The 18,456-nt window shown below is 43.5% G+C and overlaps 1 protein-coding gene across 1 annotated transcript in view; it reads left to right on the top strand.

The window, feature by feature from the left end:
- Nucleotides 1–16,707, top strand: part of LOC124712146 (sentrin-specific protease 1-like) — a 40,561-nt gene extending 23,854 nt beyond the window's left edge. The window contains exons 7-8 of the mRNA XM_047242443.1: nt 16,199–16,285; nt 16,546–16,707. Coding sequence (XP_047098399.1) covers nt 16,199–16,285; nt 16,546–16,707 — 249 coding nt within the window. The remainder of the gene's footprint in view (nt 1–16,198; nt 16,286–16,545) is intronic.
- The last annotated feature ends 1,749 nt before the right edge of the window (nt 16,708–18,456 follow it).

Raw genomic sequence — 18,456 nt, 5'->3', positions numbered from 1 at the left:
TTTAACTCTTGCACAATGTTTTGTCACTAGTCTCTGTCCTGTGTATTACCCTTTCTTCCATCTTTAAGCTCTCAGGATTTCAAATCTTAGCTGGTGCAGCCCCCAACAGTTCCATCCTGTCTGGTAAGTCTCTCTTGACCCAGAGCTCTGAGCATACTTCCAGAACTGTTCCCTTTTCCTAAACCTCATCAGTCTTTTTCCCTTCATTCCTCTTCCAAACCCTTTGACCCTTCTGCCAAAAGAAAGAGCCACTGTATGCAAAATTTTGCACATTTCTTCAGTCTTTGTGTACTTTCTGTTACCACTGATTGGTAATTACATTTTTTTTATCCATCCAGTTGTATTACACAGAAGAGCCATAGAAACTTGTACACCCACCTAATATCATGTAGAGGGTCCCCACGAGCATTCAAAAGTGCTGTAACACAATGTGGCATGGACTTGACTAATGTCTGAAGTAGTGCTGGAGAGAACTGACACAATGATTCCTGCAAGGCTGTCTATAAATCCATAGTATGAGAGGGTGGAGACCCTTTATGAACAGTGCATTGCAAGGCATCCCAGATATGCTCAATAATGTTTGTCAGGAGAGTTTGGTGGTCAGTGGAAGTCTTTAAATTCAGAAGAGTGTTCTTGGAGCTACTCTGTAGCAATTGTGGATGTATGGGATGTTGTATTGTCCTGCTGGAATTGTCCAAGTCCATCAGAATGCACAATGGGCATGAATGGATGCAGGTGAACCTAGACATACCAGGGCTCCCAAATCTTTCCAACTGCATATGCCCCACACCATTACAGAGCCTCCACCAGCTTGAACAGTCCCCTGCTGAGTGCTGGGTCCATGGAGTCATGAAGTTGTCTCCATACCCAGAGTCTTGGTGCAGTTTGAAACGAGACTTGTCCCACCAGGCAACATGTTTCCAGTCATTAACAGTCCAGTGTCACTGTTTACAGGCCCAGGTGAGGTGTAGAGCTTTGTGTGCACACTGATTCTTGATGGCCCAGAATTGAAATCTGCAGCAATTTGTGGGAGAGATGCACTTCTGTTATGTTGACCAATTCTCTACAGTCGTTGTTGGTCCTGTTCTTGCAGGATCTTCTTCTGGCTGTGGTGGGGTTGGAGATTTGATGATTTATCAGTTTCCTGATATTCAAGGTACACTTGTGAAATGGTTGTAAGTGAAAATCCCCACTTCACCGCTAACTCTGAGGTGCTGTGTCCCATCGCTCACGTGCCGACTATGAAACTGCATTCAGACTCATTTAAATCTTGATAACCTGTCATCATAGCAGCAGTAACTGATCTTACAATTGCACCAGACACTTGAGATCTTATATAGGCATTGTCAACTACAGTGCCATATTCTGCCTGTTTCCATATTTCTGTATTTGAATATGCAAGCTGATACCAGTTTCTTTGGCACTTGACTGTATAATGAAAGTGCCTTGATTTTTCCTACATCAAGCACAGCATCAGATCTGACTATCTGGTGCCTTTACCTTTCCTCAGGCCAAACTGATCATTATCTAACAGCTCCTCAGTTTTCTTTTCCATTTGTTCTTGGTGGCAACTTTGATCCCTGAGCTGTTGGAGTTATTGAGAGATATTTCTTGCACCTGCCTGCCCTTGCTGTCTTTTGGATTGTGTTTATGATACTTCTCCTAAAATCTGATAGTATGTCTCCTGTTTTACAGAGTGTGCGAACAAACGTGGTACTCCCAGGGGGCCCGCAGCTCTTTGACGGGTCTGTGCTTAGCTACCATGGGGCCCCGGCCTCTGCAGCATCTTTTCCCTTTGGTGCTGCATGTTTATAGTCTTTCTATTCTTTTCCCTTCCCTTGGGGAACAAGTCTGGGGTGTTTTTGGAAATGTTCCGCATTATCTGTAGGTGACACAAGAACAATCTCACCACTGTTTTTTGTTCCTTTTTTTTTTTTGTTCACCTTCTCCTGTCCTTTCTCTGCTTTGGTGTTAAAGATTCCTCTTTCCCTCCTTTTCCCCTGTGCATTCCTGAAGGCCGGCCCATGCACTGACATGTAACAGCTGACTGGGTAATGGGTATTTCCCAGCCATGGGTCGATAGGTACGGTTTGCGTGTACAGCTGCTACCTTCTGAAATTGCCAATTGGTCCCTCTGTCATGTGTTAGGGAGGTGTGAACAGTCACCTAAGGCAGGTGCACCCCTTTGTGATGATGGGCCCCCCACTTGGAAGCAGCGCACCATCGAAGTCACTGGGATTGGGGATTTCTTTGCAATGAGCCAATCATCATCTTTGCAGTCCACATCTACCAGACATAAACAGAATGAAGCTCCTGATTCAAAGACCCTCCCAGCTGCAACACAGTTCCTCATGGTTTCACATACTGAAGACAGTCTGTCCTTCGCAACAGTAAATCTGTTTCTTATTTAGAAAGGTGTTGATGCAATTGTCGGCCATACAAAATCCTGCTCTTGTTTATGCAATGGCACTTTGCTTTTGGGGACTACTACTGATTCTCAAGCACAACTGCTTGCTGTTTCATGTCTCCATGACTATCCTGTTCGTGTTGATGCCCATAGAACTCTGAATTATTCCCTTGGCATTATTTACTCTGTGCTGCACATTGGTCTGACCAAGGCTGACCAAGACATTGGTCTGATCAGGGTGTCATTGCCAGCCATAGAGTGATGAAAAAGATTGGTGCCACCTTAGTGCCCACATGTGCTCTCTTTCTCACCTTTGATAGAGTGATGCTTCTGTTCAAGATCAAAGCAGGCTATGAAGTTATCACAGTTCAAAGCAGACAATGAAGTTATCACAGTTCAACTGTATATTCTGAACCTGATGCACTTTTACCAGTGTTGTCATTTCACCCACTCTCAAATGCATGTTCACACTTGGCCAAATGTGTAACCTGTGGTAGGGATGCGTATCAGGGCAATAGTATGTCTCCTTCTCCGTGCTGTATCAACTGCAATGGTGACCATGCCACCTCCCCTCGAGATTGTCCTGTGTATCTCAATGAGCAGGCTGTCCAGGAGATCCGGGTAAAGGAAAAATACCTTACCTGGTCTCTAGCAAGTTATTGGCTAATCACAAACCCTGAATTCTACCATCTGTCACCTACACTACTGTTCTTGCTATCTCTTGCTCCATGAAGGACATTGTCACACAGACATGCAACCTCAGATTCAGCACTGTTGTGAAATCATCCAGTGTCATGGTAGCATCACCATCTCCTCATCCAGCTGTTTAATAAGCCATCAAACTCTCACCTCATAGGAAGAAGTCAGCAGCTATACAACCAGCAGGCCTGAAAGGACAGAAGGAATTCTCCTGTGAAGACTTACTACATCCCTTCAACCAACCTGAGTCTGTCTCTGCTAACCAGAGAGGCTCAAAGAAGTCAAACAAAAGCAAACAGTCATCTCCTTCACCAACTTGGAGATTCTTTTTGACGGTGTCACCACGTGACACCCTCACCTGGCCAAATCCATGTCATTGATGTGCACCACTAACCATTTTCTGTGCTGGGCTCTGTAGGTCAACAGCGGAAGAAAGCTGACACTTCTGTAGACCTCATGGAGCAGGATCCTCCAGCCTCTGTGCCCTGTAGCAGTGAGTCTTCAAGGGCTGGCACTCGGCAGCTGCTTCCTTCAGGAATTTTTTAAAGACCAAGTTTTCAATGTATGTGTGGGTTCTGCCTTGCTGGAAACCTTTATCCAGGAAAACAGTGTGCATCAAGGTTTCGTTGTGAGCATCTTCTCTTTGCTATCACCATTAACCGTATAATGGCCTGTCTCCTGCTGGGCATGTCTTGTTCCCCTTTTGTTGACAATTTTGCCATCTATTGCAGTTCTCCATGGACTTGCCTCATTGAGTGGCAGCTTCAGCAATGTCTCGATTGTCTTTACTCATGGAGCATCAACAACTGCTTCAGTTTTTCCACCAACAAAACCATTTTTATGAATTTCTGGTGGTGCAATTGGTTTCTTACACTGTCTTTACATCTTAAGTCACTTTCTCTCCTTTCATTAAATTCCTGTGGCTCATGCTTGAAGGGAAACTTCCTTGGTCCTCCCACATGTCTTATCTGGCAGCCCACTGTATGTAGCCCCTCAGTGTCCTTCGGGTACTCAATGGTACTTTCTATGGTGCAGATTGAACCACCCTCCTCCATTTGTATTGGTCCCTTGTCCATTCAAAACTAACTATGGGTGTTTCATTTATGTACCTGCACATTCGTCCCTGTTATGCTGTCTCAATACTATCCACCATCATGGCATCCATTTGGCCTCTGGCACCTTCTACACTATTCCGGTTGAGTGTCTGTATGCAGAAGCTGCTGAACTACCACTATCTTACTGCTGTGACTTTCTCCTCGGCAGATATGCATGCCATTTTTTGCCATGTGTGGCCACTGATCCTATGCTGCCTCCTTTGATGACTCCTTTGATTGCCAGTATAGGGCACTTTCCTCTAACTTCATGCTCCCTGCAACTTCCCGGTGTGAACCCTTCACCGCCTTTTCTTCATGTGGCAGCCTGTGTTCACTTTGGCCTTCATTTACTTCCTAAGGACACTACTCCAACCTTGCTCTATTGCCTTCAGTTTCATGGCCTTCAGTTTCATGGCCTTCACATAAAACTTCACAATAGTACCTTTGTGTACACTGATGGCTCTCAGACTGACTGTGGTGTCAGTTGTCTCTATGTCACTAGTGCCAACGTTTTTCAATATTGGCTTCTGACCACTGCACAGTATTTGCAGCAGAGCTCTTTGCCCTGTATCAGGACATGCAGTACATCTGGTGGGTTTTTCAATTGTGAGATCTGCTCACTCTCTCTCAAAACCCTTCAAAGACTCTTTGTGCTGCACACTGTCCATCCCTTAGTACAACAGGTCCTGGAAAGTTGTCACTTGCTCACTCTTGATGGCACCACTGAGATGTTTATGTGGGTTCCTGGTCACATTGGTCTGACAAGGAATGAGGCTGCTGATGCTGCTACCAAGAACGCTGTCCTCGTTCCTCAGTCCTCTAGTTTTTACATTCCCTCCAATGACCTCTGTGTTGCTGTCTGTCAGCAGGTGGTGTCACTTTGGCATCACCATTGATCCTCCCATCACAGGAACAAGCTCTAGGTTATTAAGCCTCTCCCAGCACACTGGATGACTTCCTCTTGGCCCTCTCACTGTGAGGAGATAATTTTAATTAGGTTGTGTATTGGGCCCTGTCTTTTTGGCCATCGCCACTTGTTAAGTTTTGCTCTCCCACCACTTTGTGCACATTGTGCCCAACTTTCAACTGTCCATGATTTCCTGATGGAATGCCCTTCTTTTAACAGCTTACATTCCCATTTGCGTTTACCGTCTGAGTTACATGCATTTTAGGGAATGATGCATGGGGTGTCGACTGTGTTCTACTTTATATCCATCATAGCAGTAAGGCCAAGGCAATTTAATTTTTAGTTCTGGACCTCTGTTTCTCTTTGACATATTTTATAGACCTTTCTCCATGTCCCTGTTTTTAACTGTCTTCTCTTCCATCGATTGAGATTGACGTGTACCCGTATTTAACTCCTCCCTTTGTCTTCTTGTTCTATAGTTTCGACATGGGTGCAATTGTTTTTGTGCCTGAAACAAAAACAAAACCAAACAAACTTGCTCATTCAGTTGCCAGTTATTTTATAATCTTCAAGGGAATATTATGTGTGTCTTCTGCTTTCTTTTACTGCAGATTTTCCAAAGCTGTGTTAATCTCTGACTCTAATATGGGATCCCCTGTGTCCTCCATATCAACTCTCATTTCTTCTTCTATCATGCCATCAAACAGTTTCTCTTCCTCTTAGTGTCCTTCATGCACTCTTTACACCTATTCACTCTCTCATCTGCATTGATAAATGGAATTCTCCCAACACTCTTCATGTTGATGCCTTTTGCTTTTAGTTTCACCCAAGATTGTTTCTACTTTCCTATGTGCTGAATCAGTTTTTTATGACGTTTTCTTTTTTTTACATTCTTCTAGCAAAAATTTTGCTTCCCTGAACTTTCTATTTTTTACTCCCTAATGAAATACTGTTGGATCCCTTACTTCCAAAAAAAAAAAAAATTCGAATTTCCTTCTTTCATTGATTATTTGAAGTATTCCCGCTATTAATCAATATTTCTTCACAGTTAATTTCCTTGAACCTATATTTGTCTTTCCAACATCTGTGATTTCTCTTTCTAGAGCTAGCCATTCGTGTTCTTTATTACTTTGTTTATTTATTACTTTATTATTATTTTATTACTATATCTTCATCATTAACCAGCCATGGCTGGACAGACTGCGTCACAAATACAATGTTTATCAACTAACATTTATACAACACAATATAAAAAATTTATATTACAAATAAAAGAAAATATTTATGCAGTGCACAAAAACACATAGAACATAGAAAAAATGAAATATAACTAAACAGGAAAGTAAAACTTCATAGCAGCAAATGAAAATACCATAAAGCAAAATGTTTACAAGACCATGTAAATCACACATATAAAGTTTCATTTTGGCAAAATATGTACTTTAAGTAAAACACAAAATTAAATGTGCAGTTAACTGAGAACATAAAAAGGAGGTTAAATTTAGGCAAAATTATATATAAAACATAACAATATTTATTATTTTGTCCATTCACTAGAACCACTGTTGAAAACCTCTTCCAAGGAATATAGTGGATGTTGTTTCAAGTCCTGAGCAATTTTTTTCGAAATAATTCAGGTGGCAGGGATTTCATTTCTGGAGGCAGTTGATGTACAATCATTTTTAGGGTGACTGTTGGAAAGCTGTCTTGGGTACTTGATAGGCAACACCTTGGCACTTCAATGTTCCTCTTACAGCGAGTGTCATGATTATGTATTTCTTGTATTATGCTAAAATTCCTTTGATTTTCTTTTATATAATTGAGGCAGAAAAACACATACTGAGTAAAAATAGTCATTATGCCTAGCCTGGTGAAAATAGGCTTACAGTGGTCCAGTCTTTTGCTAGAGGATATGATCCTGATGACTTCTTTTTGTAATATCAACACATCTTTGCTGCCTGAGGAGTGTCCCCACAACAGCAGCCCATAGCTAATGTGGCTGTGGAAGACTGCATGGTAGACTATTGTGAGAAACTGGTCAGCTATTACCCTCTTCAGCTTCCTCAGGAGGTATATCACATGAGAAAGTTTGGTGCATACATATGCCGTGTGATCATTCACAGAGAGTTTGCTGTCAATCTTGAAGCCCAGTAGTCTGACAGTCTCCATGTTTTCTTGGTCTTCAATGTTGGTTAGATTGCATATCATATGTTGGGTTTTTTCTTCATTGATCTTCATTTTGTTTATTATGAACCATTCTTTTATTTCTTCCAACATCAAATTTGATGCACCAAGAGCTTCTGCAGCTGTATGTCCTTCAGCAATAACCCCCCTGCAGGTCCGGGGATAAGAATAGGCCTGCGGTATTCCTACCTGTCATAAGAGGCTACTAAAAGGAGTCTCAACTGTTTCGGCCTTTAATGTGATGGTCCCCTAAGGGACCACTCCATTTCAAAAATTTTCCATTAGTGCGTACCATTTGGGGAAGGACGCCTTACGTGATGCATTCTATATCCATCTTGCCCTAAGATCTGGCATATTCACTACTGTCATGGAGTTGGACTTACACTGAGCTTCCGGCCACATTGGCTGCAGTGTGTTCTGGGTAGCCTACATTCCCTCCATTGTGCACATCCATCTTTGCCCTCGTGATGTACATGGATATTCGACACCCGACAACCAGCACGGTAGCCAGTCCATTGTGTTGGGGTCGTCATGTACCCTCTTGGTGGTAGCCCCCCTGACTACACAGGGATTGCACTGCTGATGCCTGAGCTACTACCTCCCCATGTATGTCGAGGAGTAGATGCCTATCCCTCTGGGGCATCGAGACTCCCAGCAAAGGCCATCCTGCCAGGTGGTCTTTGCTGTGACTGGGTGGCACCTGTGGGAAGAGCCCCTGGTCAGAGTGGGTGGCATCAGAGTGGATGACCCGCAATGAAGCGTGGTACATTATCTCTCACTGGTGGGCCTCCACCAGCAGTCTCTAAGAGATCGAGGTTTAACTTCAATGGGAAGAAATTTGATCTGAGACTATTTCCCTCCCTGGCCACTCCATGGGAGGAACGTATGGATAAAGAAGGCAGTGGAGATTATTCACCCCGGTACCTCGTGTGTACGCGAGTTGATGGGGAATCATTTATGTCAACCAAGCCCCAGTTTTTTTGTAGGGCATTTAGAGGACAAGTTCAGGGGGGTGGAGGGCTTGTCCAAAATGCCCTCTGGGTCAGTTCTCATCAAAACAGCATCCTCTGCCCAGTCACGGAGGTTGCTCAGTTTTGACAAGTTGGGGGATGTTTCCACCACCATCACTCCCCATAAGAGTTTAAACATGGTCCAGGGTATTATATTCCACAGGGATCTTCTTCTGCAGTCCGACAATGAACTACACGCCAAGCTAGAACTACAAGGTGTTCACTTTGTCCAGCACGTCCATCGGGGTCTGAGGGATAATCAGGTAGCCACCGGTGCCATCATCTTGGCCTTCGAAGGTGAGGTGTTACCCGAAAAGGTCAAGGTGATGGTTTACCGGTGTGATGTGAAACCATATATCCCTCCGCCGATGCAGTGTTTCAAATGCTGGAAGTTTGGGCGTATGTTATCCCAATGTACTTCCAGCATCACATGTCAACATTGTGGACATCCTTTGCATCCAAATACTCAGAGTGCCCCGCCTCCCATCTGTGTTAACTGCAGAGAACACCATTCCCCCTGCTCGCCGGACTGTAGGATATTCCAGAAAGAACGAAAGATAATGGAATATAAGACCCTGGACCACCTGACCTATACCGAGGCTAAGCGGAAATATGAGAGGCTCCATCCTGTGCCAATGACGTCAACCTATGCCACTGCTGCTACAACGGTTCTCCCATCGTCATGTATGGTTGGCTCTAAGATCGGTCAGAATCCACCGGCCCCCTTGGTTGTGGGGGGCACTTCACTCCCTGTTGCTCCTGCTCCATCTACTTCAGGAGCAACACCCCCCCCCCCCCCCCCCAACCATTGGGGACATCAGTTCCCCCTTCCCAGCCAGAGAATAGTAAGACTTCCTCGGCTAGTCTCACCAGGAAGGGGTCCCTTGGGGACCTCCTTTCGCAAGTTCCCACCAGCGGAAAAGCAGACACCCGCAAGTGGCTGAAACAACCACCAGTCGCTGGTCGTAGGGCCTCACATTCGTCGTCCATCCCTGAGACTGACCCAGTGTAGCCCTCCAACCTGAACGACCGAAGGCACAGTGAGAGAAGCAGAAAAAGAAGAAAGTCCCCAAGAATCACGACATTGCAGTGGCACCCATCCCACTGCTTCCTACAACCTCTGCGTCTCAGGACGAGGTGGAGATTCTGGCGTCCCCTGAGGACCTCAATCTCGCCGGTCCCTCAGATGCCATGGATAGCACTAACACAGGTGCTCAATTGGAGGCAGCAGGTGACCCAGTGGCGTAATCTGCCTTCCCAGTCCCTTCATGCCTTTCTCAGCCATGGACAATACTATCCTCCAGTGGAACTGCAGCGGTTTCTTCCACAATCTACCTGAGCTCTGCCAACTTATCAGCCTTCACCATTTCTACTGCATTGCTCTTCAGGAAACTTGGTTTCCAGCAATGTGAACCCCCGCCCTCCGTGGCTATCGGGGCTATTGTAAGAACCGGGCAGCTTATGAAAGGGTGTCTGGTGGCATGTGCATCTATGTCCTTCACTCTCTTCACAGCAAGTCTGTCCATCTACAATCACCTTTAGAGGCGGTCACTGTTCGGGTGTGGATGCCACAGGGTGTTACCGTCTGCAGTCTTTACCTTCCACCGGATGGTGATATCGCGCAGCATGTCCTGGCTGTGCTGATAATCCAATTGCCGCCACCTTCCTTGTTGCTGGGCCACTTCAATGCCCATAACCCTCTGTGGGGTGGTTCAGTGGCAACAGGTCAAGGCACCACCATTGAGCGTGTATTGGCACAGCTCAATCTTTCCATTTTAAATGATGGTGCCTTTACACATTTCAGTGTGGCGCATGGCACGTACTCCGCCATTGACCTTTCGATCTGCAGCCCTAGCCTCTTACCTTCTGTCCAATGGAGTGTGCATGATGACCTGTGTGGTAGTGACCACTTTCCGATCTTTCTATCACTGCCACAGTGTCACTCTTCTGGGCGCTCTAGCAGATGGGCTATGAATAAGGCAGTTGCCGCTATTGAGTCTCTTTCTAATGAAGCCATTGATGCGGTGGTTCACTCGGTCACCACCGGCATCATTACTGCCACAGAATCTGCCATTCTCCGTTCTTCTGGGCCCCCTTGGTGGAAGACTGTGCCTTGATGGTCGCCTGCGATTGCTGAGGCAATTAAAGATTGCCGGTGGGTGCTCCAGCGTCACAAGCGACATCCATCTTTAGAAAACCTCGTCACCTTTAAACGGCTCCGAGCGCAGGCCCGCCGCATCATTCGCCAACACAAGCAGGAGTGCTGGGAGTGGTATGTGTCCACCATTGGCCTCCATGTCTCTCCATCGCAGGTCTGGGACAAGATTCGACACCTCTATGGCTATCGGACCCCTGTCAGCATCCCTGCACTCTCACTGAATGGAGCCGTTTGTACTGACTCCGATGTAATTGCAAACCGCTTGGCGGAGCATTTTGCTCAGAGTTCCACTTCTACAACTTAACCACTGGCCTTCCACCCCATTAAAGAGCGGATGGAATGTTGGTGGCTTTCATGCCGCACCCACCATCCTGAATCCTACAATGTTCCATTCAGTGAGTGGGAATTTCACAGTGCACTAGCCGCTTGCCCTGATACAGCTCCTGGGCCAGATTGCATCCACTGTCAGATGCTGAAACACCTTTCAGTGTACTGCCAGCGACGCCTCCTTGACCTTTACAAGTGTATTTGGGTCGAGGGTGAGTTTCCATCGCAATGGCAGGAAAGCATTGTTATCCCCGTTTTGAAACCTGGCAAGAACCCTTTGGAGTTGGACAGCTACCACCCCATTAGCCTCACCAACGTTCTTTGCAAGTTGCCTGAACGGATGGTGAGCCGGCGGTTGAGTTGGGTACTCGAGTCTCGGGGCCTTCTGGCTCCATGTCAGGGTGGATTCCGTAAAGGCCGCTCTGCCGCCGACAGTCTGGTGAGCCTGGAGTCAGCAATCCGTACGGCCTTTGCCCGCCGGCAGCACCTGGTTGCTGTCTTTTTCAACATGCGGAAGGCGTATGATATGACATGGCGTCATCACATCCTCTCTACACTTCATGATTGGAGTCTTCGGGGTCCGCTGCCAATTTTCATTCGAAATTTTCTGTCGCATCAAACCTCCCACATGCAAGTCGCGGCCTCCATAGTTCCTCCTGAGTTTGGGAGAACGGGGTGCCACAGGGATCTGTTTTAAATGTCTGCCTGTTTTTAATAGCAATTAATGGGCTCATTGCGGCGGCGGGAATGCCTGTCTCAGTGTCCTTGTATGCTGACGACTTCTGCCTTTACTGTAGCTCTATTGGCATTGCAGCTGCTGAATGTCAGCTGCAGGGTGCTATCTGCAAGTCACAGGCTTGGGCTGTAGTGCATGGCTTCCAGTTTTCGGCTCCCAAGACCCGCGTTATGCATTTCTGCTGGAGACGCACTGTTCACCCAGAGCCGCGGCTCTATCTTGACGGCGAACTTCTTGCTGTGGTGGAGTCACATAGGTTTTTGGGTGTGGTTTTTGATGCCCGGTTGACTTGGCTGCCTCATATTTGGCAGCTTAAACAGATGTGTTGGCGGCATCTAAATGCTCTGCGATGCCTGAGCCACACCCGCTGGGGCGCCGACCGATCTACCCTCTTACGGCTCTACCAGGCGTTAATCCAGTCCTGTCTGGATTATAGGAGCCTGGCTTATGGTTCAGCATCCCCTTCGGCATTAAGGGTGCTGGACCCAATCCTTCACAGTGGGGTACGCCTTGCCATTGGTGCTTTCCGGACCAGCCCTGTGGACAGCATACTTGTGGAGGCAGGTGTCCCTCTATTGTGATTACGGTGCCAACGTTTGCTGGCTGCTTATGCTATTCATGTTTGTGGCTTGCCTGGGCATCCTAACTATCGTCTTCTATTCCCACAGTCGCTCGTCCATCTCCCAGAACGTCAGCCCCAGTTGGGTTGTACGATTGCAGTCCACGTCAGAGAGCTTCTCTCCAGGCTTGGGGTTTTCCCTGTTCCACCTCCTTCCCAGGCCCCTCTGCATACACACCCGTGGTGTGTGCCCCACCCTTGCCTTCGGCTCGAATTGGCGCAGGGCCTGAAGGACTTAGTCCCTCAGGAGGCCTTCCACCACCGCTTCTATTCCATCCTCGCCTTGTATCAGGGCTCTGGCGTTGTTTACACTGACGGTTTGGTGGTTGCTGGTCATGTTGGTTATGCTCTAACTCTAGGGGACCATTCCGAACAACGTTCATTGCCGGCTGGCTGCAGCGTTTTCACTGCTGAGCTGGTCACCATCTTTCATGCCCTAGAGTATATTCGTTCCTGCTCAGGTGAATCCTTCATTATCTGTAGCGACTCCCTGAGCAGTTTATGAGCTATCGACCAGTGCTTCCCTCGCTCTTGTCTGGTGATGGCTGTCCAGGAGTCCCTGCATACTCTTGCCCATTGCGGCCGATCTGTGGTCTTTATGTGGACCCCTGGTCATGTCGGCATCCCAGGCAATAAACGTGCTGACCGCCTTGCCAAACAGGCCACCAGTGAACCAACCCTGGTCATTGGCCTCCCGGAGAATGATTTGCGAGCAGTCTTACGCCACAAAGTTTCTGCACTATGGGATGCCGAATGGCGCGGTCTGACCACCCCTAACAAACTTCATACCGTCAAGGAGACGACGACTGTGTGGCGATCATCCCTGTGAGCCACTCGCAGGGAATCCGTTGTACTTTGCCGGCTCCGCATTGGCCACACCCGCTTGACACACAGCTTTATACTGTGACATGAGGACCCGCCTCTATGTCAATGTGGGTCAGCTTTGATGGCGGTCCACATTTTGTTGGACTGTCCACTTTTAAGTGTGCTCAGGCAGACGTTTGCACTGCCTGATACGCTCCCTGCCCTTTTAAATGATGAAACTTCTATGGTGGGCTTAGTTTTGCATTTTATTTGGGCAGGGGGCTTTTATCATTTAATCTAAGTGTTTGTCCTTTTTTGTATTGAGTCTGGCATTTAGCCTACGGTTTTAGACTGAATTTTTAATGTGTTTCTTGGTGGTTGGCTTTTCCTTTTCTTGTCTCTATGGTTGGTCAACCACCGTCACACTTTGTGTGATTTTAATTCATTTTGTCTGGTCTTTGTCTCTGTTTCTCTTGTCCTGCATCACCTGTCATCTTTTCCTTGTTCGCTTTTATTCTCTGTGGGTGTTTTTAAGTTTCGAAAAAAGGGGCCGATGACCATAGCAATCTGGTCCCTTTAATCCCCCAAACCAACCAGCCAACCAACCTTTGGCAATAAGGGCAGTGTCATCTGCAAACTGCAACATTTAACTATTACAGCTCATATCATTGACATATAAGAGGAATAGGAGAGGTCCTAAGACTGATCCTTGGGGCACTCCATGTTCCAGTTTTTGTTCAAGAGAAGTGAACTGCCTACTTTGATATTCGTTTTTGCAGTATTTACAGTGCTAGAGAACAACAAACACACCTCACTCCTTTGTACTACACTGTCCCACTTCTTTTCACATTATTATGAACTCTTCTCTTTAAGTTAAGTCTACTCTCCATTATACCTAAATAGTGATATGAGTCTATATCTACTAGTGGGTATGCCTTAAAATCTAATATCTAGTTTTGGAATCTGTCTGACCTTGATGTAACCCAGCAAAAACAGTTAGATGTCTCCGTGTGATTTCCAGGTAAACCACCTCCTCAAGCAATTTTTGAACAGTGTATTTGCAATTACAAGCTATTTGCTACAGAAGTTTATCTTTCCCATTTTGCATTTCTGGTAATGAACCCATGTTGTAACAAAACTTGGTCTTCTATTACATCCCCCACTACAGTGTTCCAGGCACACATGATTGCTAGTATTTTCTCTTCCTTTATGTTCTGAATTACACGTTCAATGTCTCATGTATTTTCTTTCTTCATCTTCTGCCAGTGATGTAAGCATATACAATAGAGCTATGGTTGTTGATGTTGGTTTGCTGGAGATTCTGATGAGAGAGATTGTATCAATGAACTGTTCATAGTAACTCAATCTTCCTGTAGCTAATGAATCATACTCCTATTACACCATATTTTACTGCTATTGATATATCCTATACTTTACTTCTTTCATTTTCCTTTTCAGGTTTGCTAGCTTCCTTACCAAGTTCAAACTTCTGACATTCCACATTGCAGCAGATGGAATGTAATCTTTTTGCTGGTTATTAAATCTTTTTCACATGAATAGCTTCCCATTTGCGATACCCTCCTACTGATCTGAATGGAGAACTAACCTGGAATATCTTTCCAGTGGGGAAATTATCATAAAACTTTATCAATTACAAGCTACATTGCATATGGATACAACTGTATTTCTTAATGCAAAGGCTTCCATTTCCTTCTGCATCTTTATGTCATTGATCATTGCTCATTGTTCCACCTTTTAGGGGCATTTTTAAATTCTAGGGGTAACAGGGTGCCTAATGCCTGTCTACTCCTCCACTCACTGTGTAAAGGCCATTGGCAGGACAAAGTGATTCTTCATTCCAGAAATCTTCAGCTGCCATTGCCAATGATTTTTATTTGAAATTGAAGCAGCGACAGGGTTCAGACCTGGGATGCAGGATGTTTCGATCATTGGTCCATTGTGAATCTGAGTAATTTTAGGAGTTGGGCCCAGAATGTCAGTGGATAAACTCGTATCTGTAGAACAGGAAACGGATAGTTGAACTTACATACCACAAGGTATTAGTATAATTCCCTACTTTTCTGCAGAACAGAGTGTTTACAACAAAAAATAATTTTTGCGTTCTATCTAATGGGACATACTAGTTTTGTAATAAAACTATGACATGGACTCCCATAAGCACCAAAAACATCACTAGCTGAGTAGAATGAATTTTACAGCAAGTATTCTTTAAATTTTCTCTGAGTTTTAGTGTTTGAAGAGCAAGACAATTTCTGCTGGTAGAGCATTGAAAACTTTTGTGACAGATTAAGTCATTCCTTTCTGCACACGGGTGGAATTTGTCTGCTTAATATCTAAGCCCTGTTTGAGTGTCTAGTGATACAGACATCAATAGCATTGATCAGAGGTGTAAGTGCCACTGGCAGAGTAGGGGCACTGAATAAGAATATCTGTGCCATAAACAAAGGACTGGGTGTGCTGTGATGCAGGTGACTGCACAGTCACACTTTTGTATTGTTTGCTCGTAGTAAAGTATTGTTCACTCACAATTGTCTCCTCTCTGTGATTGGAGCTTTCAGTACACCCATTAGGGCAATGTTCCATAACCTCATATTATTGCCATGATGTGCACAACTGGTTTTGAAAAGAGAGCTTTTATATTAATGAAACATGAAAAAGAATGATATACCGAGACAGATTCCTACAACAGTAAATGCTACTCAGAATGAATATCGCTCTCCTCTGAGCAGCGACATTTTTTTGTTGGTGGCTGAGTACCACAAGGATGATTCCATAAAACAGCAAAGCATAAAAATATCCTAAGTAAGCAGTTCTGATGGCAATCTTGTGTGTAAATGTTAAAATTATGTGTAAGCCCATTACTGTGCACAACTAAAAACTTACCACCCCACTTGATGTGCTTGTGGTCCATTACATTTAATATTTATGTTCTGTTCTGTGAAACATGAAATTGTGCATAAAGCAGTGTTTTTAGACATTCAGAGCACATTCACTACAGATAAATCAGGTTCGTACTACAAATGTTGTATGGATCAGTTAAGTACAATTTATGATACCAGTAGCTTCTCATGTGGTGTGATCATAGTTAGTTCCATGAATACAGAACTGTAGTAAACTAGCTAAAATTATTTGTGAGGGCTAAAATTTCACATACAATGAGGTCTTAGCATTAAACAGTTTACATGACCTTTAAAAAAGTTCAACAATGAAGCAAAAATTGTAATTTTTACAGGTGTTATGGGATTACCTGAACAGTGAAAGCATGGATAAAAGGAATGATGAGTTCAATTATGATGGCTGGAAAACAGAAAATGTAAAGGTATTTATCTTAGGCATACTGATCCTATTTTTCATACCTGTTACAAACCTTTAACCACAAAATTTAAATGTCTTGCTCTAAGTAATTTTTGTCTAATATATTACATTACTGCTATTTGTATATTAAAGAAAAAACTTTCATACTCACTTCCTTATACTTTTCATTCATAAATAGCTTAAATGGAAATGGAATCTGAATGTTAACGCCACCTGTCATTGACTTAATCCACTTTACTGAAATGTTTCCATTTTGAATTTCAGGAAATCCCACAGCAAGTAAATACCAGTGATTGTGGTGTATTTTGTTGTGTATATTCAGACTGTATCTGTCGTAATGCTAGTTTCAACTTTTCTCAGGAAGACATGCCATACTTTAGAAAAAAAATAGTGTATGAAATACTTTCAAAAAAATTGATGATATGAAGATGATAAAACTATTGTTGCATATACTGGTAGTGCAGATGGTATTATATTTTTAAAAAATCCCATCTAATAGAAACATAAAAGGAATTTAAAATTCTGAACATAAAATTTTAATTTTTGACTTCGTGTATGGTTGAACGTGTTGTAGGGTCTGCATAGAGAAGTCTAACAGGGTGTTATGTAATTGTGATACAACAGTGAATTGAGTATTATTTTGAATCTGTAAAATTTATTTTTCAGCTAGGATATTCATGTGTAGGGTAATGAGTAGAACTGCTGTTCATTGTTAAATTTCTTTTTATGGAGATTAAAAAGTAAACTTTGTCTGTCAACACTCTTGTGTTGTTAGGTGTAATCTCCAAAAGAGGAATTTTTTGAAGGTGGAGTTACTTTTGATGTGCCTGTCTTGCTTGAATTGGCGACTGTAATATTTGCAGCTGTCATAAGCAGCAGAGAGGTTGTTGCATTATACAAATATTCAAATGATGGCTGTAACTGAATCACTGTTAATGAATGTTAATTGGCATTAAGGGTCATTTTACAGGTTTGTATTTGTTTCCAGTTGTGTAAAAAAAAAAAAAAAAAAAAAAAAAAAAAATAGAAGAGATGACTGGATCATCAGTAGTAGACTTAAAAACAACTGTGTTTTCCATGTAGAGCACCATTTTTTTATTTTTTTGAAATGCCTGCTGGCTTTAGCTATCATATTATATTCCTTATTTTGTGTATAATCAGCGTGAAACCATGTATGAAAATTGCACTTAAATCTAAAATGTCTAACATACAAGACATGTTTTGGTAAAAACTTGATCTCGGTCATTAGGTGGATATGACATGTGGGTCAGGCCATATCACAGTATGTACACAATGTTGTATGTAATATGTGCTTCAAACACAAGAAACTGTTAAATATCCACAATAGTTTAGCAGAAACTGTTAATTGCATTGCTGGGTTCCAAAGAATATGTACTGCTTTGTCTGAACCTAGTTATTGATTCTTTCTATACAGTTTTTATTAATATGTATTTATGAGTAAGAGACTAAATTTCCTGTAATGGTTCTGCTTAGATTTTGTTCGTGGTAGTGAGATGCTTTCGTTTTGTGAATTATTAAGAATCAATTTGTAACAATATTGTGAACAATATGAAAAGAAAAGTTATGAACTGGTATTGAATTTTGTGTTATTACCTAAATATTTCCATTCATTTATTTAACTAAAGTATCCATAAAACCAGGAATTGATTAAGAAATATGTATGGAGTCGTGTGGCCACCATCTTTAAGCACTGGTGAAGTAAGGTCAGTAGATAAATTCAAGCTGAGCTTTTAAACTGGAAATGAAGCAGCTCCCATGAATGAAACTTTCTTATTAGTTGAAGAGCTAACTTAAAACACAAAGCATATTATGGAATCTAGCTAATGTATTACAATTCATATTACACAGCCTGCCTTTCACTGAGGACTATACATGCTGTCTTAAACTGATAGATGTTTATCACTGTTCTTGTCTTACTCATCATGTAACTTCACACTTCAGTTATATACTGAGGACAGTGTCTACTGAATCCTAAAATTCATGTGTGCCAAACATTCCATTCACCTGCAATGAACAAAACTCTGCACAAGAAGATAATTGTTCATTATTTCACAAACTACATGATTTTGTCTCTGATTTTCAGTAACAAGCCATCACATGAATAGCCACCATCCAACTGTGGCCAAATGAAAGACTGTTAGTCTATACTGCTGA

The sequence above is a fragment of the Schistocerca piceifrons genome, chromosome 8 (assembly GCF_021461385.2).
Source record: "Schistocerca piceifrons isolate TAMUIC-IGC-003096 chromosome 8, iqSchPice1.1, whole genome shotgun sequence".
NCBI classification, from domain to species: domain Eukaryota; kingdom Metazoa; phylum Arthropoda; class Insecta; order Orthoptera; family Acrididae; genus Schistocerca; species Schistocerca piceifrons.
Note: the sequence above shows the minus strand (reverse complement) of the source record. Positions and strands in the feature narration are given on the sequence as shown.